Here is a 15,359-nt window from a genome sequence, read left to right on the forward strand (position 1 = left end):
ACTCGGGGAAAATGAGGGCGAAAAAGAACTTCCGAAGACACTCGGGAAAAACGAGCATGAGAAAATAATTTCTGACTGTGAAGACCAAAGGTTTGAGTGTGACTTGTTGATAAGTTATTTCAAATCAACAGCAGAGGCCTGCACGAATTTGCTCAAAGTGGTCCGAATTCACGGAGAATCATCGATGATCAACGTCAACGATTATTTGAGTACTCGGCATAGGAATTGCATTGACAAATTGTATGGTGAATACGGGTCTGACTTACTGGCAGCGTTGGAAGAAAACCCGGCTAATGTGTTGCCTGTTATCGAAACAAGGGTGATAAACAAACACAAGGAGCTTGAAAATGCGAAAGCTGAAATGAACAAGGAATGGGCCAGAGTATATGCAGAACACCATCCCCATTCACTTGATAGCAGAGTGATTGAACATGAAATTGCTTCGACTTAGTTATATTTACTGATAATTTTTAGAATTTAGGATTGTGAAACTTGTGAGACTGGAGCGAGAAATTTGTAACCTTAATTAGGTTCTATCAAATGCACATTATTTGTAGTATTTTGTTTTTTAATTAGGTCTATAAATTTATCAAATTCTTTTGTTCCGTTTTAATGCAAATTTTTATGTTTGTGAACATATTTGATTAGTTCTATTATTATTGTTGATAATGATTGAAATCCTGCTGCTACTGCTACGCATGTTAGAAGATGAATTATTGATTATATGTTTAACTTGCACAAAAATTTCAGCCATGGGCTGCTCATTCTGTACTGTTTGTGGATCTCTTAGCATCAGAAAAATAATATAGCACGAGCAACTTATCGAACATTTTCATGGTAACGACGCAATGCAAAAGCATAAATTGGTGAAGAAAATTATATTTTATCGAATTCAATGCGACTACAACAATCTCGTCGTACAACTAGCAGCAGCTGGGCACATATCTAGCTAATTAATAACAGGATCAAAAACAAATCTATTTTTTTTCCAGCTTATCTAAAGCCTAACTTGTAGGTCAATCAACAAACAAAAGCTTAATTTACTTTCCAACATGTTTTATCTTCTTAACTGTATCTTCATTATACTGTAATCACATGCAATTTTGCAGTATCATTTTCCTTGGCTTAGATTCTCCCTGCAATACAAGTTAAGTTAAAATGCTACAAAAGTGAAACCCGAATGTGTGCTAATATTTCTGGCATAAACTGCACAGAAAATCGCTCACATGTGCGTGAATTCTTTGTAAAGAAATTTAAAAATGAGATTTGGAAACTGTTTAGCTATACTTACAGTTCATGAAAAGTGATGGGATCAGCAATCACTGCATTTACAGTACTGATCATCTGATCGGAAGTGAATCCGTCATCCTTCAAGTAAAACATGTGTAGCACTTTAATCATTTTCCAAAACAAATCCTTGCAGGGTCTTGGGATGTTACTATCCTTATCCTGCGTAACTAATCTCAGCAATTCGCTCCTCTGACTTTTAATTAAACCCTTTATCTTTCCAGTGGCTTCTTCTTCGGTTACGACGCCATTACCGTAAATCATTTGCAATGAGACAGCATTCAGTTTTCCTTCTTTAGATTCTCTCTACAGTATGTTAAAAACATTAATCAACACATGAGATCTGCAAAGTCACTTTTATTTCCAATGAAACAAAAATCCTATACCTCAAAGCCTCTCCAATCATTGAGTAATCTCCCACATGTGCTCATGGTCTTATATAGATGATGTAATTCATGGCTACTAACATCCTCTTCCGAAAGCTTAGGCCCGACAAAGAAAAGAGCTGGCAGTACAATTGGTCCTAAAGCAAATGATACATATGCATTACTCATATACTCATCAAGTGTGGGTGTTGAATTGCTTTTCGTCCAGAGAGTTTCTGTCAACATCGACTTCAGCAGATCCAACCACTGCAATGTAAACATAGATCAAATTGACCCTGGTTAGAAAATGAAGTAAAGTCGAAATCACCTCATCCTAAGTCTAGGTGTAACTGCAATAGATATATTAGTTCTAAATGGATTAAGTAATTATTGTCATTAAATATAGGCTGTATCAAGTAGTTTTCCAGTAGGTATTTAAATAGCAACAGTATGTTATGAAGCAAGGGATTTGATCTCACAATCTTGACAACAGTATCCGTCATACTACGTCCTTGCCATGTTGATGCTTTCTCTCCAATCTCAGAAATTGTGCTGTGAAGTGCTGAAAAAACTATCTCGACATGCTCAGAACAAAAGTGATCACTCTCATCCACATCCCACCTGAGATATAGTTTCTATTAGCCGTGTTTTTAGTTGTGAGGATGATATATACAGTTAAGAGGCAGAAGAGGAGATAACATACTTCTCGATCAGTTGGAGAAGGTTCATAAGTTCCTCCACAGAACCTCCCACATCAAAGAAGTCATCAACAACAGTGGTAAGCACACCATTTTTCGCCCATGATATCCGAGCATCAGATAATTCAGGAGTAAACAGAGTAGCTGCACAGGAGAAGTAACAATAACCCAGCTTCTGTCTGGCAAACTTTAGCTCGTTTAATCTATTCTCCACAACCCACCTGTTCCATATCATAAATACAAATTGATATTCAGAGTTTCCCACTACAATATAAAAAAGCACCTAGTTACAGCCACAATGGAGAAGTTTTGGACTTCTATGAGAAAAGCGATTAATCCTCTGAATATCTGAAGAAAGAGTTAACTTTCAATTGCTAGCTTTGTAATTTAAATTTCAGCTACTCAAATTCTCATCTTACTGCCTTGAATTTCATGAAAGTTCCAGCAACCACATCATATGAACCCACTAAAGTATGCAGAACATGTACCTTCCGAGCTGCTCGAGTTCTTTCCGGTGTATTGATTGACAAACGTTGAAGTCATCCACCGCCAATTTAAGAAAGTGCTCATTTCCAATGTTTAAACAACTTGCATATGAACCAAAAGGAAAAATGAAGTAAGCATAATTCGTACATACTCTTGATCAATATAATATTTTCTTTATCTGAACATCATTCAACGGAAGTACCAAAAAAAATAGAAATAAAGACAAGTAGATTATACCGGTATGAAGATTTTAAAATCCTTGTTCCATCTTCGGTATAATTCTTAATACTCCTCCAGTTAGTTAAGCGATCTAAATCTGAATAATGCGGAAAATTAAGAGCATCATGCACCTGAAATGATGAAGATAACTAAGTCAGAAGTTCCATACAGACAAGTAAGAAGAAATGGCTACAATAAGTAGCTAATAAGGAGAAAAAATCACCTCTTGAGTAATTTGCTCACTGAGTCTGTCAGCATAATTGAAACCACTGGATAACGTCTGCTCCAGGAAATGTTTTGTCCATGAATTTTGCTGCTCCAAAAGTGATTCATCTGGATAAAACATCTGTGATGCTCTGTATAACTCTAAGGCGGCCCTTGTTTCCTTTAAATATCCTCCTAGAGAATTGAAGAAGTGATCCTCTGTAAATTGAGCTAAATGATCTGCACTCATAATATCAATTTAGTTACAGCTTCATTGACAACCAAATGAAACCAAAAAAAGAACCAAACAGCGAGATTCTTAACGACATACCTGAACAGACATTATATCCATTGACACGCAATATTTGAAATGCCATTGCACAGGTAGTACAATCTAGAAATATCTCTTCGTTTCCCTGCAGCCAGTAGCTGTTTGTTTTCCAATTACATGGTTTCATATTATTCCATAATGATAATAATGACAAAAATGATATAAATAAAAGTTCTAAGATTAACTGAACTTTCATAAAATCTTTCTTAATAATGGAAACTTTCTACTTAAGAACAGGCTGTGGCCAATTCTAGCTCAAATATAGAAATTTCTAGGATCATTATATAAGAAGTTTCACAGTCTAATAATGGATTTACTGTAAAATAAAGAATAAGATAAGATTTTCCATTTTTGTTAAATACAAACCAAATATTTGATATTTTATTAACAATACTCAAAGATAGATCACAGTTGTCATTATATAAAGTTGGCCAATGTCTCCTTTGTTGCATTTAAAACATTAGGCAAAAAGCATTAAGTTCTTCGTTTATTTAAGCCAACTAAACCACTAAGATCCATCAAGTCAGTCAGAATATTAACCAAAACAAGTTTATTATTAACAGGTGATAAAAGTTATATAGTTGCTTATGCATACCTAAAAAACATAGTAAAAAATGAGTGAACATTCAACATTACCTGTATGTTTCGTCCAGTACTAACTTTATTTCCCTCCTAAAATGCTGATCAACTCCCAGCCTTTTAAGAGTGTCAACCATACAAAGACGAGCATATATTTCCAATGGATAGACGGTAGGAACTGACAAAATCAATATAAATTCATTATTTCAGAAAAAATACGTAGGAATATATGTGATACATCATACAATTGTGGATGGACCTGCATTTCCAAACTTCTGTAGAGCAGATTGCAGATATAGAAGACAATCAGCATCTTGAACATGACTAAAAGCAGCTGCCGTAGCGGATGGTGAGTTGAAAATTGATCCATTTTTTTGTTTATATTTCATGACCATTTCCCAATCCTGTAATTTTCCAATTCCTTCTGAAATATAAGCTAAGTAGGCTTTCCTTCCCTCTTCGTTGCTGCCACCAAATCCTCTGGACAGATATCAAAAGAGGATGAGAGCTTTACAATGTTTTACCGTGCTTTTAGAAGCGGAATTTATCTCTATAAGCAGCAGTGTCCATCCTAGAGTTGTGCAAAAATGGTCCCACTAAGTTGGACTATAGAAGCCAAAATGGGACAATAATCACAGTTGCTGCTCTAAACTTTTCTTTTGTTGATTTAGAAAATGAAATAACAAACATATTTAAACAAAATTTTAGCCAGAACACTCGATATACATGGATACTATGAAAACCGAGAAGAACCATCAAGCCTACGTGTAAGTTACTTATATGAGAGAACTATATGTAAGTTACTTCAGTCTTCAACAATCATCAACACACTCTACCAAAAATATGGTTTGACAGCCCAAATTCTAAGGTGAACTTACCCCAAAAGACCTCAAACTAATGGTTGTAGATTCAGAACTTATAAATTGATGATGATTAGTCTGGAGAGAAACTTTGCAACATGCATATCAAAGCCAAACAAACATAATGTTTAAGCATCAACAAAAACATACCTTTTCAGATCCATATCTCTCACGCGGAGCATGGAATCTATATAATCTGATCTCAGAGGCAGGTTTAAAGCCAATTCTTTAGCTTGTTCAAGCATACCAGGAAATATTATATCAAATCCAATCGGTGTATGCTGTTTTTCATCACTTAATGAAGTTGAATTTAACTCAATAAACTGGAGACCTGTAACATACAACACAATAATTGTTCAATTTTTTTTTTGTGGTGAATTTTTGTGTAAAAATATTGTCATACCTTTGTTAACTTGTTTTTCACCAACACCCCACTGCTTCAACGCAAGTACACACGCTAATGTGGATGAAAGTGTATCCTTTATCAACAATGGATGGCAATGAGGAAGACCCCAAGAGCCATCACTGAGTTGATTCTCAACTATCCACTTTGTACACTCAGGAAAACAAGGAGTTTGCGCAGAATTCGGAGATGGGACCATTGCTACCCAGGCGGTATCATACGGTGAAATTGAAAGTTCGATTTTATTAAACATCTTCTTGATTCTTTCTTTAGTGCCATCAAATGACTATAGGAAAAATAAAATAGTATATCATTGAATTTAAAACTCACTCAGTCACTCTATTCTTAATACATGAATACAAAAGGAATAACATGAAAGAATGGTAGGAACGGAATGAGATACCTGATTTGCTCTGTTGACTTCTGTCATTAACTCTGATCCAGGGTCTCTTAAAGTTGCTTTTGAATGAATAATACACAAAGAAAACAGAAAGTAAATTCACAAAATAAAAAAATAAAGAAACATCAAACTGACATTTAATGGAGAATATTGTCGTTAATTGATCAAAATGAGCGAGACTGGGTTACTTGATCCAAGACTTCCAAGTCATAAGTTCAGGACCGAGTTGACCCTTTGCTCGTAAACAATACATAAAAATTATTAAAGCTGTTAGACATTTCCTCCCCCTTTTATAAGATCCCATTAGACATGTATAATCATCATTAATACATAATTAATTTTTTTAAATTTTATATCAATATCCATACCCTTTTAATCCTATTTAACCCTAACTCGCCCATTTACCTATTTATTTCATATTATGTATTTTCTCTACTGTTATTAGAAATAATATTAAATTTATTTAATACAAAATTAGAAATGCCTAACTACAATTATACTCTTATTTTTCAATAAATTTTCTTGTTTTTAATTAATTTTTGATAGCTCTAATCTTTTACTGTCGTCTCAAATTAGATTAGTCATGCATATTATTTACTTTCAACTCCATTATAAACTGAGTGTCTATATGCCAATGGAAGTCCATATTGAACATTAAAATCTAAAATATCCAATCGGTTAGATGTCCGGTTCGGTTAAAAACTAAAATCTAAAAAATCAAAAATCGATTAAAATCGGATTAAACTGATCTGGTCTTATTTGCCCATGTGTCAATATCTTATGCCCACTAATGCTTTAGTGTCCCTACAAAACTCAACAATACCTAATTTTTTATATTATAAATGGGTAAAAATGTTTTAAATGGGATTGGCTGACTACGTTTTTAGAGATTTTTTTCACATTTTTTATTTATAAAATTTATATTATACAATTTTATAGTTTATATTTACTGAAGTTAAAAATAATTGAGTTAAAACCGATTGAACTGGTCAAACTATAAGTCAAAATTGAACCAAACCAAAAAATATCAAACCAAATCGAGGCAAATTTTTCGGTTTAGGTCAGTTTGTTCACACCTGTATTGATAGTAGAATAAATAGAACTACCTTCGTTCCATAAAAATAGATAAAATTTTGATTTGTAAAATAAGTAAGAAAATAGATAAATTAATTATTTTCAGTCAACTTCATACTCTACCCTTAATATAAACATTAAAAAAAATTCTTTCTCAAGATCAATAATTTATTTTAAAAATTAAATTTATTTTTTATTTTTTATCAGATAAAGTGATTATTAATAATAACAAGAAATATAAAATAAAATGGCTGAAATTAATAAAGGATAAATTTGGCATTTCACCTTAACTATTTAAATTAAAGTAGAAAGCTTATTTATTTTTATTTTTTTTGAAGAAAATTATTTATATTTTAAAACGCTCAAAATAGAATCATTGTGGCCTGTTTTTATAGGACATAAATAGTAGTATAATTAATGGTTATAATAGATATCCATAACCGTACCTCATGTAGGTAACCCATGTTTGAATGGGTGGTAACAGTATTGACCCAAATGTAACCCATGTATGAATGGGTTTATAAGGGTATTAACTCAATTATTGCCTACAATTAAGTAAGGTTATCTATAAAACTATCCAAAAAAGACTTAATTTCCAAAAATACACTCTAAGCCAAAAAAATTCCCTTTTAACTAAAAAGTGAATTTTTTTTACATTTTACGCTTTTATTTTTACTTGTAAAATATAAATAGTAGATACATGTTTAATACCTCAAAAATTCATTGCTGGTATTTTTTTATACATCTCCAATACATAACGGATAAAACAAAACTATTTAGGTGATAAATGAAAACTTTTTAGGAAGAACGTATTTTTGAAAATTTTAGCCGTTTTTTCGGCATCTTTTGTAGTTTTCCGAAACAAGTACCCGTTTATGATCCCATGGGCGGGTAAATGGATACGGGTAAAAAAGTGGCCACCTTTATTGTTTGGTAGAAAAGCCAAAGATGGTGATGAATTAGCAGTGTTCTTTCCCCTCTTTCTATTGTCATCATCTAAAATCAACTCTTAACTCATGAATACAACCCAAATTAAATCAACAAGAATTATAGCAAACCCAAAGAATTGAGAATTCCACAACCCAATACCCAACAGAATCAGTAAAAATGATAATAAAAAAAATAAGAACAGTTAGAGAAGCTTCAAACATAACATCAAATCCCAATGTTTTTGCCTCTAATTCATGAATAAATAAAGAATCCATTTGAATTAGACAGTAAAATAATAAAATATAGAGAGAAGGTTGAACCTGAAATAGAAGAAGTGAGGAGAGCAGAGGTGTTAAACATTGCAGCGCCAATAAAGGGAAATGTTTTACTCTAAAATAACTCAGTTGTTGCCAACAGAACTCTTATTATATTTATTTTATAGATACTCCTCTCGTGTCAAGGAATTTTGTTCCACGCCATGTTTTTGTTTTATATGGAAACTCCAACAAAGCTTGCTTCATCTAAAATGTTCTGAACGGGTTTCAATTATAAGTCTTTACGGACAATAAAATTTTAAATAATTGTTAATATAAGTATTGTTTGAACATTTACATCGTTTAACCCTGTAGAATATTTTACCAACTTACATGTATTTTGAAAATTAAATGGTCATTCGCATTTAATTTTTTTATTTTATTTATATATAGATTTTAGAAAAAATATACAAATATATGTTTTTTACTTCATTATTTATTTTTAAAATTTTATTTATTAATTAATTATTTTACAAATTATATTTAAATATTTAAATAATAAAAGAAATAAAAGATTCCTGAGGGTGATATTACAAAATAATATTCCTTCCATTCCAAATTGGCAAGAAATTAAAGACAAATATAAATTTTAAAAAATTTATTTTTTTTTAAATAAAATAAATTAATATATGAAAAGATATTATATTTGTCTCTATTTAATATAGTTACTAATTTTTCTCTTTTTGTGATTTTTATTATCATTTCAAAATATTTTTTAGAAAAAAGTCCATTTATGCCCCTAATATTTGACTCTAAGATCAAGTAAACCCTCGACGTCTAAAAAGATTCAAATATATCCCCGAACGTCTTAATAAAGAGAAGATGACATAACTATACATAAAATGAAACAATATTATAAAAATGCTAAAATTCCTAAAACATTACATCAGCACCTATTTAGCATGACATATTACAACATGTACGTATTCAACCACTGCTTGCCACGTCGCAAGGAAAGAGAGAGGGACCACATATTATAGAAACACAGAGAGGTGACGTGAATTTCATAATTCCAATTCTTTGTCCAACCAATAGATGCCACATATACAAAATTCTAAAAACAAAAAAGATTTGATTCTCTCAAATCAAAACAAAACAAATTCTCTCAAATCTGAATAAAATACATGCGATTTTTTTACCATCTTCTTCACATTTACAATTTTCTACAAACCACCATTGATTATGAATAAAGAAATCTCAAACCTCAAAAACTGGTAAGTTCTTACAACTATTTTAATTTGTATATAAATAGAATCTCATTTACATCTCATAACACTAACAGATTTGTATCTCCTTTGTATATAGACGGAATCTCTACTTATTATGGTCCAACACAGTGGACAATGGATTGAAGCAAATAAATATGTAGATTTTCAAGTTATTGGAATCATGATACCAAAAGATTCATCATATTTGGATCTGCTAGATCAAATATCAAATGAGCTGAAATTGAATCTACAAGAACAGAGAATTGAGGTCAAGTATCAAGTTAAGAATCAGTATCCACCGTTAAAGATTACTGATGATTCGAGCTTCAAATTTTACATGAAAATCAAGAAAATGCAAACAGACTTTACCATGTACCCTTTTTGCATAGATGTTCATAGTGATACACTACTGATACAAGCAACCCAACAGAGTTTAAGAAGTATATCTACAAGTATTTCATATTCAGATTATACTAACAATCATCAGACTACAGAGATGAAATCTGATACATCTATGATACATCTCCCATACAGTGATGATACCTTTTCAGACATAAGAAAATATGCTACTCTTCTTGTAAAGGATAGTGTTGAAACAAGCAGTATGTAGGAAAAATAAATGGTAACAGAAGAGAAAAGTGCACAAACAGTAAGTGAACCAGTGCAAGAGATACAATTAAAAGTTGGACAATCTTTCAAAAACAAAGGAGTTCTTCAAACATGCATGAGATTTCACGCAATCGTCGTCACTGTCAGCACAAGACTGTCAAATCTTGTCAAAAGCAACTTCTACTGAGATGTATCAATGATACATGTGATTGATATCTTAAAGCTTCTAGCAGCAGCAAATCGAAATTGTTCATCATCCAAAACCTGAACATGAAATACATGTGTCCTGCAGATACAAGATTTAACAGTCAGAGACAAGCTTCATCATCACATATTGCTGAATCCATCAAACAGAAATACCTCAATGTCAAATCGACATACACACCAACTGATATTAAAAACGATTTAGAGATGATCAATGGGGTATCAACTATATGAAGGCTTATAGATCAAGAGAAAAGGCATTTGAAATGATACGGGGCAGTCCATCAGATTCATATAAATTTCTACCAACTTTCTTACAAATGCTTGGAACGAAAAATCCATGATCAACAATTGATATTCAGGTGAGAGAAGACCATTCCTTCTTTATATGTTTTTATTTCCTTGAATGCTTCAATTAAAGGGTGGCAGCACTGCAGCCCCGTTATGATTGTTGATGGAACGTTTTTAAAAGCGGCATATGGTGGAACCCTTCTTGTTGCAACAGCACAAGATGCAATTGGAAAACTTTTTCCTTTAGCTTTTTGCATCGTAGATTTAGAGAATGATAAGTCATTGGAATTCAGTCAAATAAGAAATGCAGTTGGAACAAGAGCAGGTATGTGCATTGTATCAGATAAACATCTGAGCATTGATAATGCAGCAAAAACAATTTATCCAGAGGTTGTTCATTGCTTGTGTATCTTTCACCTTCTGAATAACATCAAGACAAATTTCAAAAGAAGTGCAAGAAAGTTAAAGAGCCATTCATTGCAGCGGCAAAAGCATACATGGAGAAGGATTTTGATTATCATATGAATGAGCTAGACAACCTAGATGCACGGATTAGGCTGTATCTAATCGGTATCGGTTACAAAAGATGGTCAAGGTACCACTCGGAATGCAACAAATATAAGACAATGACTTCTAACCCAGCTGAGTCATTAAACACAGCAATAAAGCATGCAAGAGAACTGCCGGTCGCAACGCTCCTTATGTATTTACATGACCTCCAATAAAAGTACTCCTACAAACATAGAAACATTGCCATGTACACTATAACAAAGATGACAAAAAGGCATGAAGATGTGCTAGCACAGAATTATGTCAATTCACTCAAATTACAGGTATGAAAATCTATCTTTTTTTAAAACTATTATAAGAGATGTATTTTGTATGTATAATTCATATATAGGATATGTGATAGGAGTGAAATACTCCTATCGGTTCGAGTCTTTTTAGCATCGCTTCGAACGTTTTATATGCGTTTTTAAAGCAATTGTATGCCTTATTACGTGTATGTGCAATTTCAGGTAATCGGAGCGAATATGAAGGTTTTTGGTCAATAAAGGGCGAAGTATCAAAGAAATCTAAAAGACGGAAGTTAGAACGCAAGATGAAAGAGACCCAAGGTTTACCAAGGTCTCTATCGAGACAAAGGATTACAAATCGGGAAGCCAGTTTTTAGGCAGGTCTCGATCGAGAAGGCTCTTGTACTAAGCTTCTCGATCGAGACCAGGGTCTCCAAAAGAAGCCGAGAGCATGCTAAAAATAGGGTCTCGATCGAGAAGCTTCCTTACAAAGGCTTCTCGATCGAGACATGAAGAAAAACCTGGAGTAAAATCTTTTTGGGTCCGTGTGCTAGTGGGCCCATTTTCCCCTTTTGGCCAAACCTTTGTACTAGTGGATTTGTCATTTAGCCTCTTTTGGCTTGGCCATATAAGGCCTTTTATGTTTTTAGGGTAAAACATTCTACATTTTTAGCCTCAATCCTAATATAGTACTTTTATTTCCTTTTGTAGAGATCTACAATTGTTCTTATTGTTCTTGAGAAGTAATTTCCAGATTTTAGTTTTCTTTATGATTTTTCTTCTACTACAAGTCTTATTATTATTATTTCAAGCTTCATTATCCAGTGAATACTCTTATTTACACACAAGCTCTATTTAAGGTAATTGTCTTTTACTCATTATGAATAGCAATAGATGTTTAATGGTTGTTGATAAATTAGTAATTCTTGTTATCTTCACCATGGTTGGCTAAAACCCCTTTGTTTGGGGGTTGAAATGAAGTTTAGAAATGTATGATTTGGGTTAGGGTTTGGGCTTATTGTTGTTGTTCTAATTGATTTCCCTAATGCTTGTTTTAGATTAGCTATCTAAAGCATGAGTCTAGGTTGGTTAACACTTTGAGAGAAGGTTAATTAATTGGATAGATCAATTAGGATCCTAATTAATGACACCATGAGAGTGGGTTAGAAATTAGGAAACCTTAGAGTGGATTGTTAATCGCCAATTGGCTTGTTAATCGTGTTTAGTGCCACGAGAGTGGATTAGGCTTGGTTAGTTGGCTTGTTTGTGATTTTATAACTCCTTGAGGCTCGAGAGAGCGGGAGTTATGCCTTAGGAACGCTCGGTTCACTTGTTGAAGCCCTAGACCCGAACTATTGATTGCATGACCTAAGCGTAGTTTCGACCTCCAAACCCCTTTATTAATTGAGTTATCCGTAATTGTTTAAGCGCTTTAGTCTTCTAGAATTGTTGATTAATTGTTAATTGAAAGTTTTGTTTTAGTTAATTGCTTTTGTTAAATTGATACTTGAATTCAAATTCCAATTGTCTATTTGCTAAACGAATTGAATCGCAACTAAAATTCATTCTCATCAATCGCTCTAGATTCACTCCTCGTGGGATCGATTCCGACTTCCGGATTATTACAAGTTGCGCTTTTTCCTCAACAAGTTTTTGGCGCCGTTGCCGGGGAGTGACGAGTGTTTATTGATTGATTGAAATTAGTTATTGTTCGGTCGAGTTAGCTTTATTTTCTGTTTTTATCACTTTTGTTGTTTTTGCTTCTTTCCGGATTTACGCGTGGTTTGCTTGTTGTTGTTTGTGCAGGAGATCAACTATAGTGTATGCACAATACACGAAGGGCCAATCTTCCGCTAGAACCGTTTCAAGACAACCTCGGGAGATTTGAAAGAAGTGTGAGAAGGGAGAATCGTATACCCGTTATCATGGACCATGGGGATGATAACTATGAGGAGGAGCATTATCACCCTCAAGACGATGGAGTGAGGCAACATCCGCCTCCTCCACTCGATGAGAGGAATCGGCAAGAGCAACAAGGGGACAATCACCCTCAAGTTCAAGGCCATCAAGCACAAAGACAAACTTTGGGGGATTTCTTCCTCCCGGATGTGGATAATGCTACCTATGGGTGCTTTGCAAGACCGGTCACCGCGGCTACTTTTGAGATCAAGCCTAGCACGATTCAACTCCTAGAGAATCGGTGCCAATTCTTTGGGTTACCAAGTGAGGATCCGAATGAACACATAGCCAAGTTCTTGGGAGTGTTGGACACATTCAAGCTCCATAATGTCACCTCCGATCAAATCAAGCTTCGGATGTTTCCGTTCTCACTAAGAGACAAGGCTAGCTTGTGGCTTCGATCACTACCTAATGCATCAATCCACAATTGGCGGGATCTTGCTCAAGCTTTCCGTCACAAGTACTTTCCGATGGGGAGAACCGCGAAGTTGACAAAGGACATCATTGATTATTACCAATATGAGGGGGAATCTCTCTATGAAACTTGGGAGAGGTTCAAGGATCTCCAAAGGCACGTACCTCATCATCGGCTTGTAAGGGAACATGTGCTTCAAATATTCTATAATGGTTTGGGTGAGATCACAAGATCTACCATTGATTCGGCCGCGGGAGGTTCTTTGATGCAAAAGACGCTTGATGAAGCTAATGAGTTGATTGAAAAATTGGCTATGGTGAGTAGCACTTGGTCCTCGGAAAGGAGAAGACCACCGGCTCAAAAGGCATTAATGACACTTGACCAATCCAAGGAATTTGAAGCGATGAAAGCCATGAATGCCTCTTTACAAAGTCAAGTTGATGCCTTGAAGAAGCAAGTGGGTCCACGGAATGCTCCGGTTGCATATGTCCAAGTAGGTTGTGAGCATTGTGGAGATTTCAATCATGGAAGTAATGAGTGCTATGCCACGGGTCAAACTTGGAGCGAACAAGTGAATTATGTGGGAGGTCAACGCCAAGGGAATGATCCTTACTCGAATACCTATAATCCGGGGTGGAGAAACCATCCTAACTTCGGATGGAGGAATCAAGAGGGCCAAGGCAATGTGCAAGCAAATCAACAAGCGGGTCCTAGTTTCCAAGGAGGAAATAGGCCTCAACAACAAGGTCCTTATCAAGGCCCTTATCCTAACCATCAAGGGCAAGGAAACAACTATGGTGGTAGACCTCAACACCCTCCGGGATTCCAACCACAAAAGAATACGGATGAGGGAAATGTGCTTTCCAAGGTGCTAGAGAAGTTAGAGAAAATGGAGCAAAGGGAGAAGAATCAAGCTTCTACTATCCATCATTTGGAAACTCAAATTTCTCAAATGGCGATTTCGCTTCAAGGTAGACAACAAGGGGGATTGCCATCTACTACGGAGAACAACCCTAGAGAGCATGTTAAGGCGGTAGAGCTCCGAAGCGGGAGAAACCTTGAGAAAGCCAATGAAAAGAGACAAGTTGTTGAGGAGGATGAGCCTCAAGTTGTGATTGACATAGCAAGTTCAAGTCAAGAGTTGCCAAAGGAATGTGAGGAGGTGGTTATCGAGGTGGAAGAGCCTTATGTGAGGCCACCGCCGCCGCCACCGTTTGTACCACCGGTTCCGTTCCCAAGCCGGTTAAGGAAAGCTCAAGGGAACGAAAAGTTTCATAAGTTCCTTGAGATTTTCAAGAAGTTGCAAATTAATCTAAGCTTGGCGGACGCACTAAGGGAGATGCCCCGATATGCAAAATTCTTGAAAGACATAATTATGAACAAGCGTAGTTGGGAGCAAGGTGGGACAATACCGCTCACGGAAAATTGTAGTTCCATAATCCAAAGCAACCTACCAACAAAGCTTAAGGATCCAGGGAGTTTTTCTATACCTTGCACCATAGGAAATATGAATGCTATAAATTTGATGCCATTGTTTCTTTTTAGGTCTTTGTTTGGTGATCAACCGGTAAAACACACCTCGATGGTATTGCAACTTGCCGATCACTCTCTCAAGAAGCCGTATGGGATAGTGGAAGACGTACTCGTCAAAGTGGACAAATTCATCTTTCCGGTGTATTTTGTGATCCTAGACTATGCGGTAGATAAAGAGTGCCCTATGATCCTT

The 15,359-nt window shown here is 34.8% G+C and overlaps 1 protein-coding gene and 1 non-coding gene across 2 annotated transcripts; both read right to left on the minus strand.

The window, feature by feature from the left end:
* Positions 1-863: 863 nt before the first annotated feature.
* Positions 864-8,292, minus strand: LOC126665727 (ent-kaurene synthase TSP4, chloroplastic). The gene is made up of 15 exons (XM_050358615.2): positions 8,157-8,292; positions 5,836-5,891; positions 5,433-5,718; positions 5,180-5,360; positions 4,429-4,649; positions 4,227-4,347; positions 3,591-3,688; positions 3,279-3,499; positions 3,074-3,186; positions 2,839-2,937; positions 2,356-2,571; positions 2,132-2,273; positions 1,674-1,919; positions 1,292-1,593; positions 864-1,136 (listed from the first exon to the last, which is right to left on the minus strand). Exons 1-15 carry the CDS (start codon positions 8,194-8,196, stop codon positions 1,112-1,114), a joined length of 2,367 nt encoding a protein of 788 aa, XP_050214572.1. The 5' UTR covers positions 8,197-8,292; the 3' UTR covers positions 864-1,111.
* Positions 8,293-13,703: 5,411 nt separating this feature from the next.
* LOC126666361 (small nucleolar RNA R71) lies at positions 13,704-13,810 on the minus strand. Its single transcript, XR_007637865.1, has one exon. It is a non-coding gene; the product is annotated as a small nucleolar RNA R71 (small nucleolar RNA).
* Positions 13,811-15,359: the final 1,549 nt, after the last annotated feature.

Source organism: Mercurialis annua, linkage group LG1-X, assembly GCF_937616625.2.
Source record: "Mercurialis annua linkage group LG1-X, ddMerAnnu1.2, whole genome shotgun sequence".
NCBI classification, from domain to species: Eukaryota; Viridiplantae; Streptophyta; class Magnoliopsida; order Malpighiales; family Euphorbiaceae; genus Mercurialis; species Mercurialis annua.

Coding starts and splice junctions, on each gene's coding strand:
- LOC126665727 (XM_050358615.2), bottom strand. CDS start 8,196: ATGTTTAACACCTCTGCTCTCCTCACTTCTTCTATTTCAG. Junction 3,689..4,226: donor GTACTGGACGAAACATACAG/GTAATGTTGAAT, acceptor GAAAACAAACAG/CTACTGGCTGCAGGGAAACG. Junction 2,938..3,073: donor ATTTTAAAATCTTCATACCG/GTATAATCTACT, acceptor TTCATATGCAAG/TTGTTTAAACATTGGAAATG.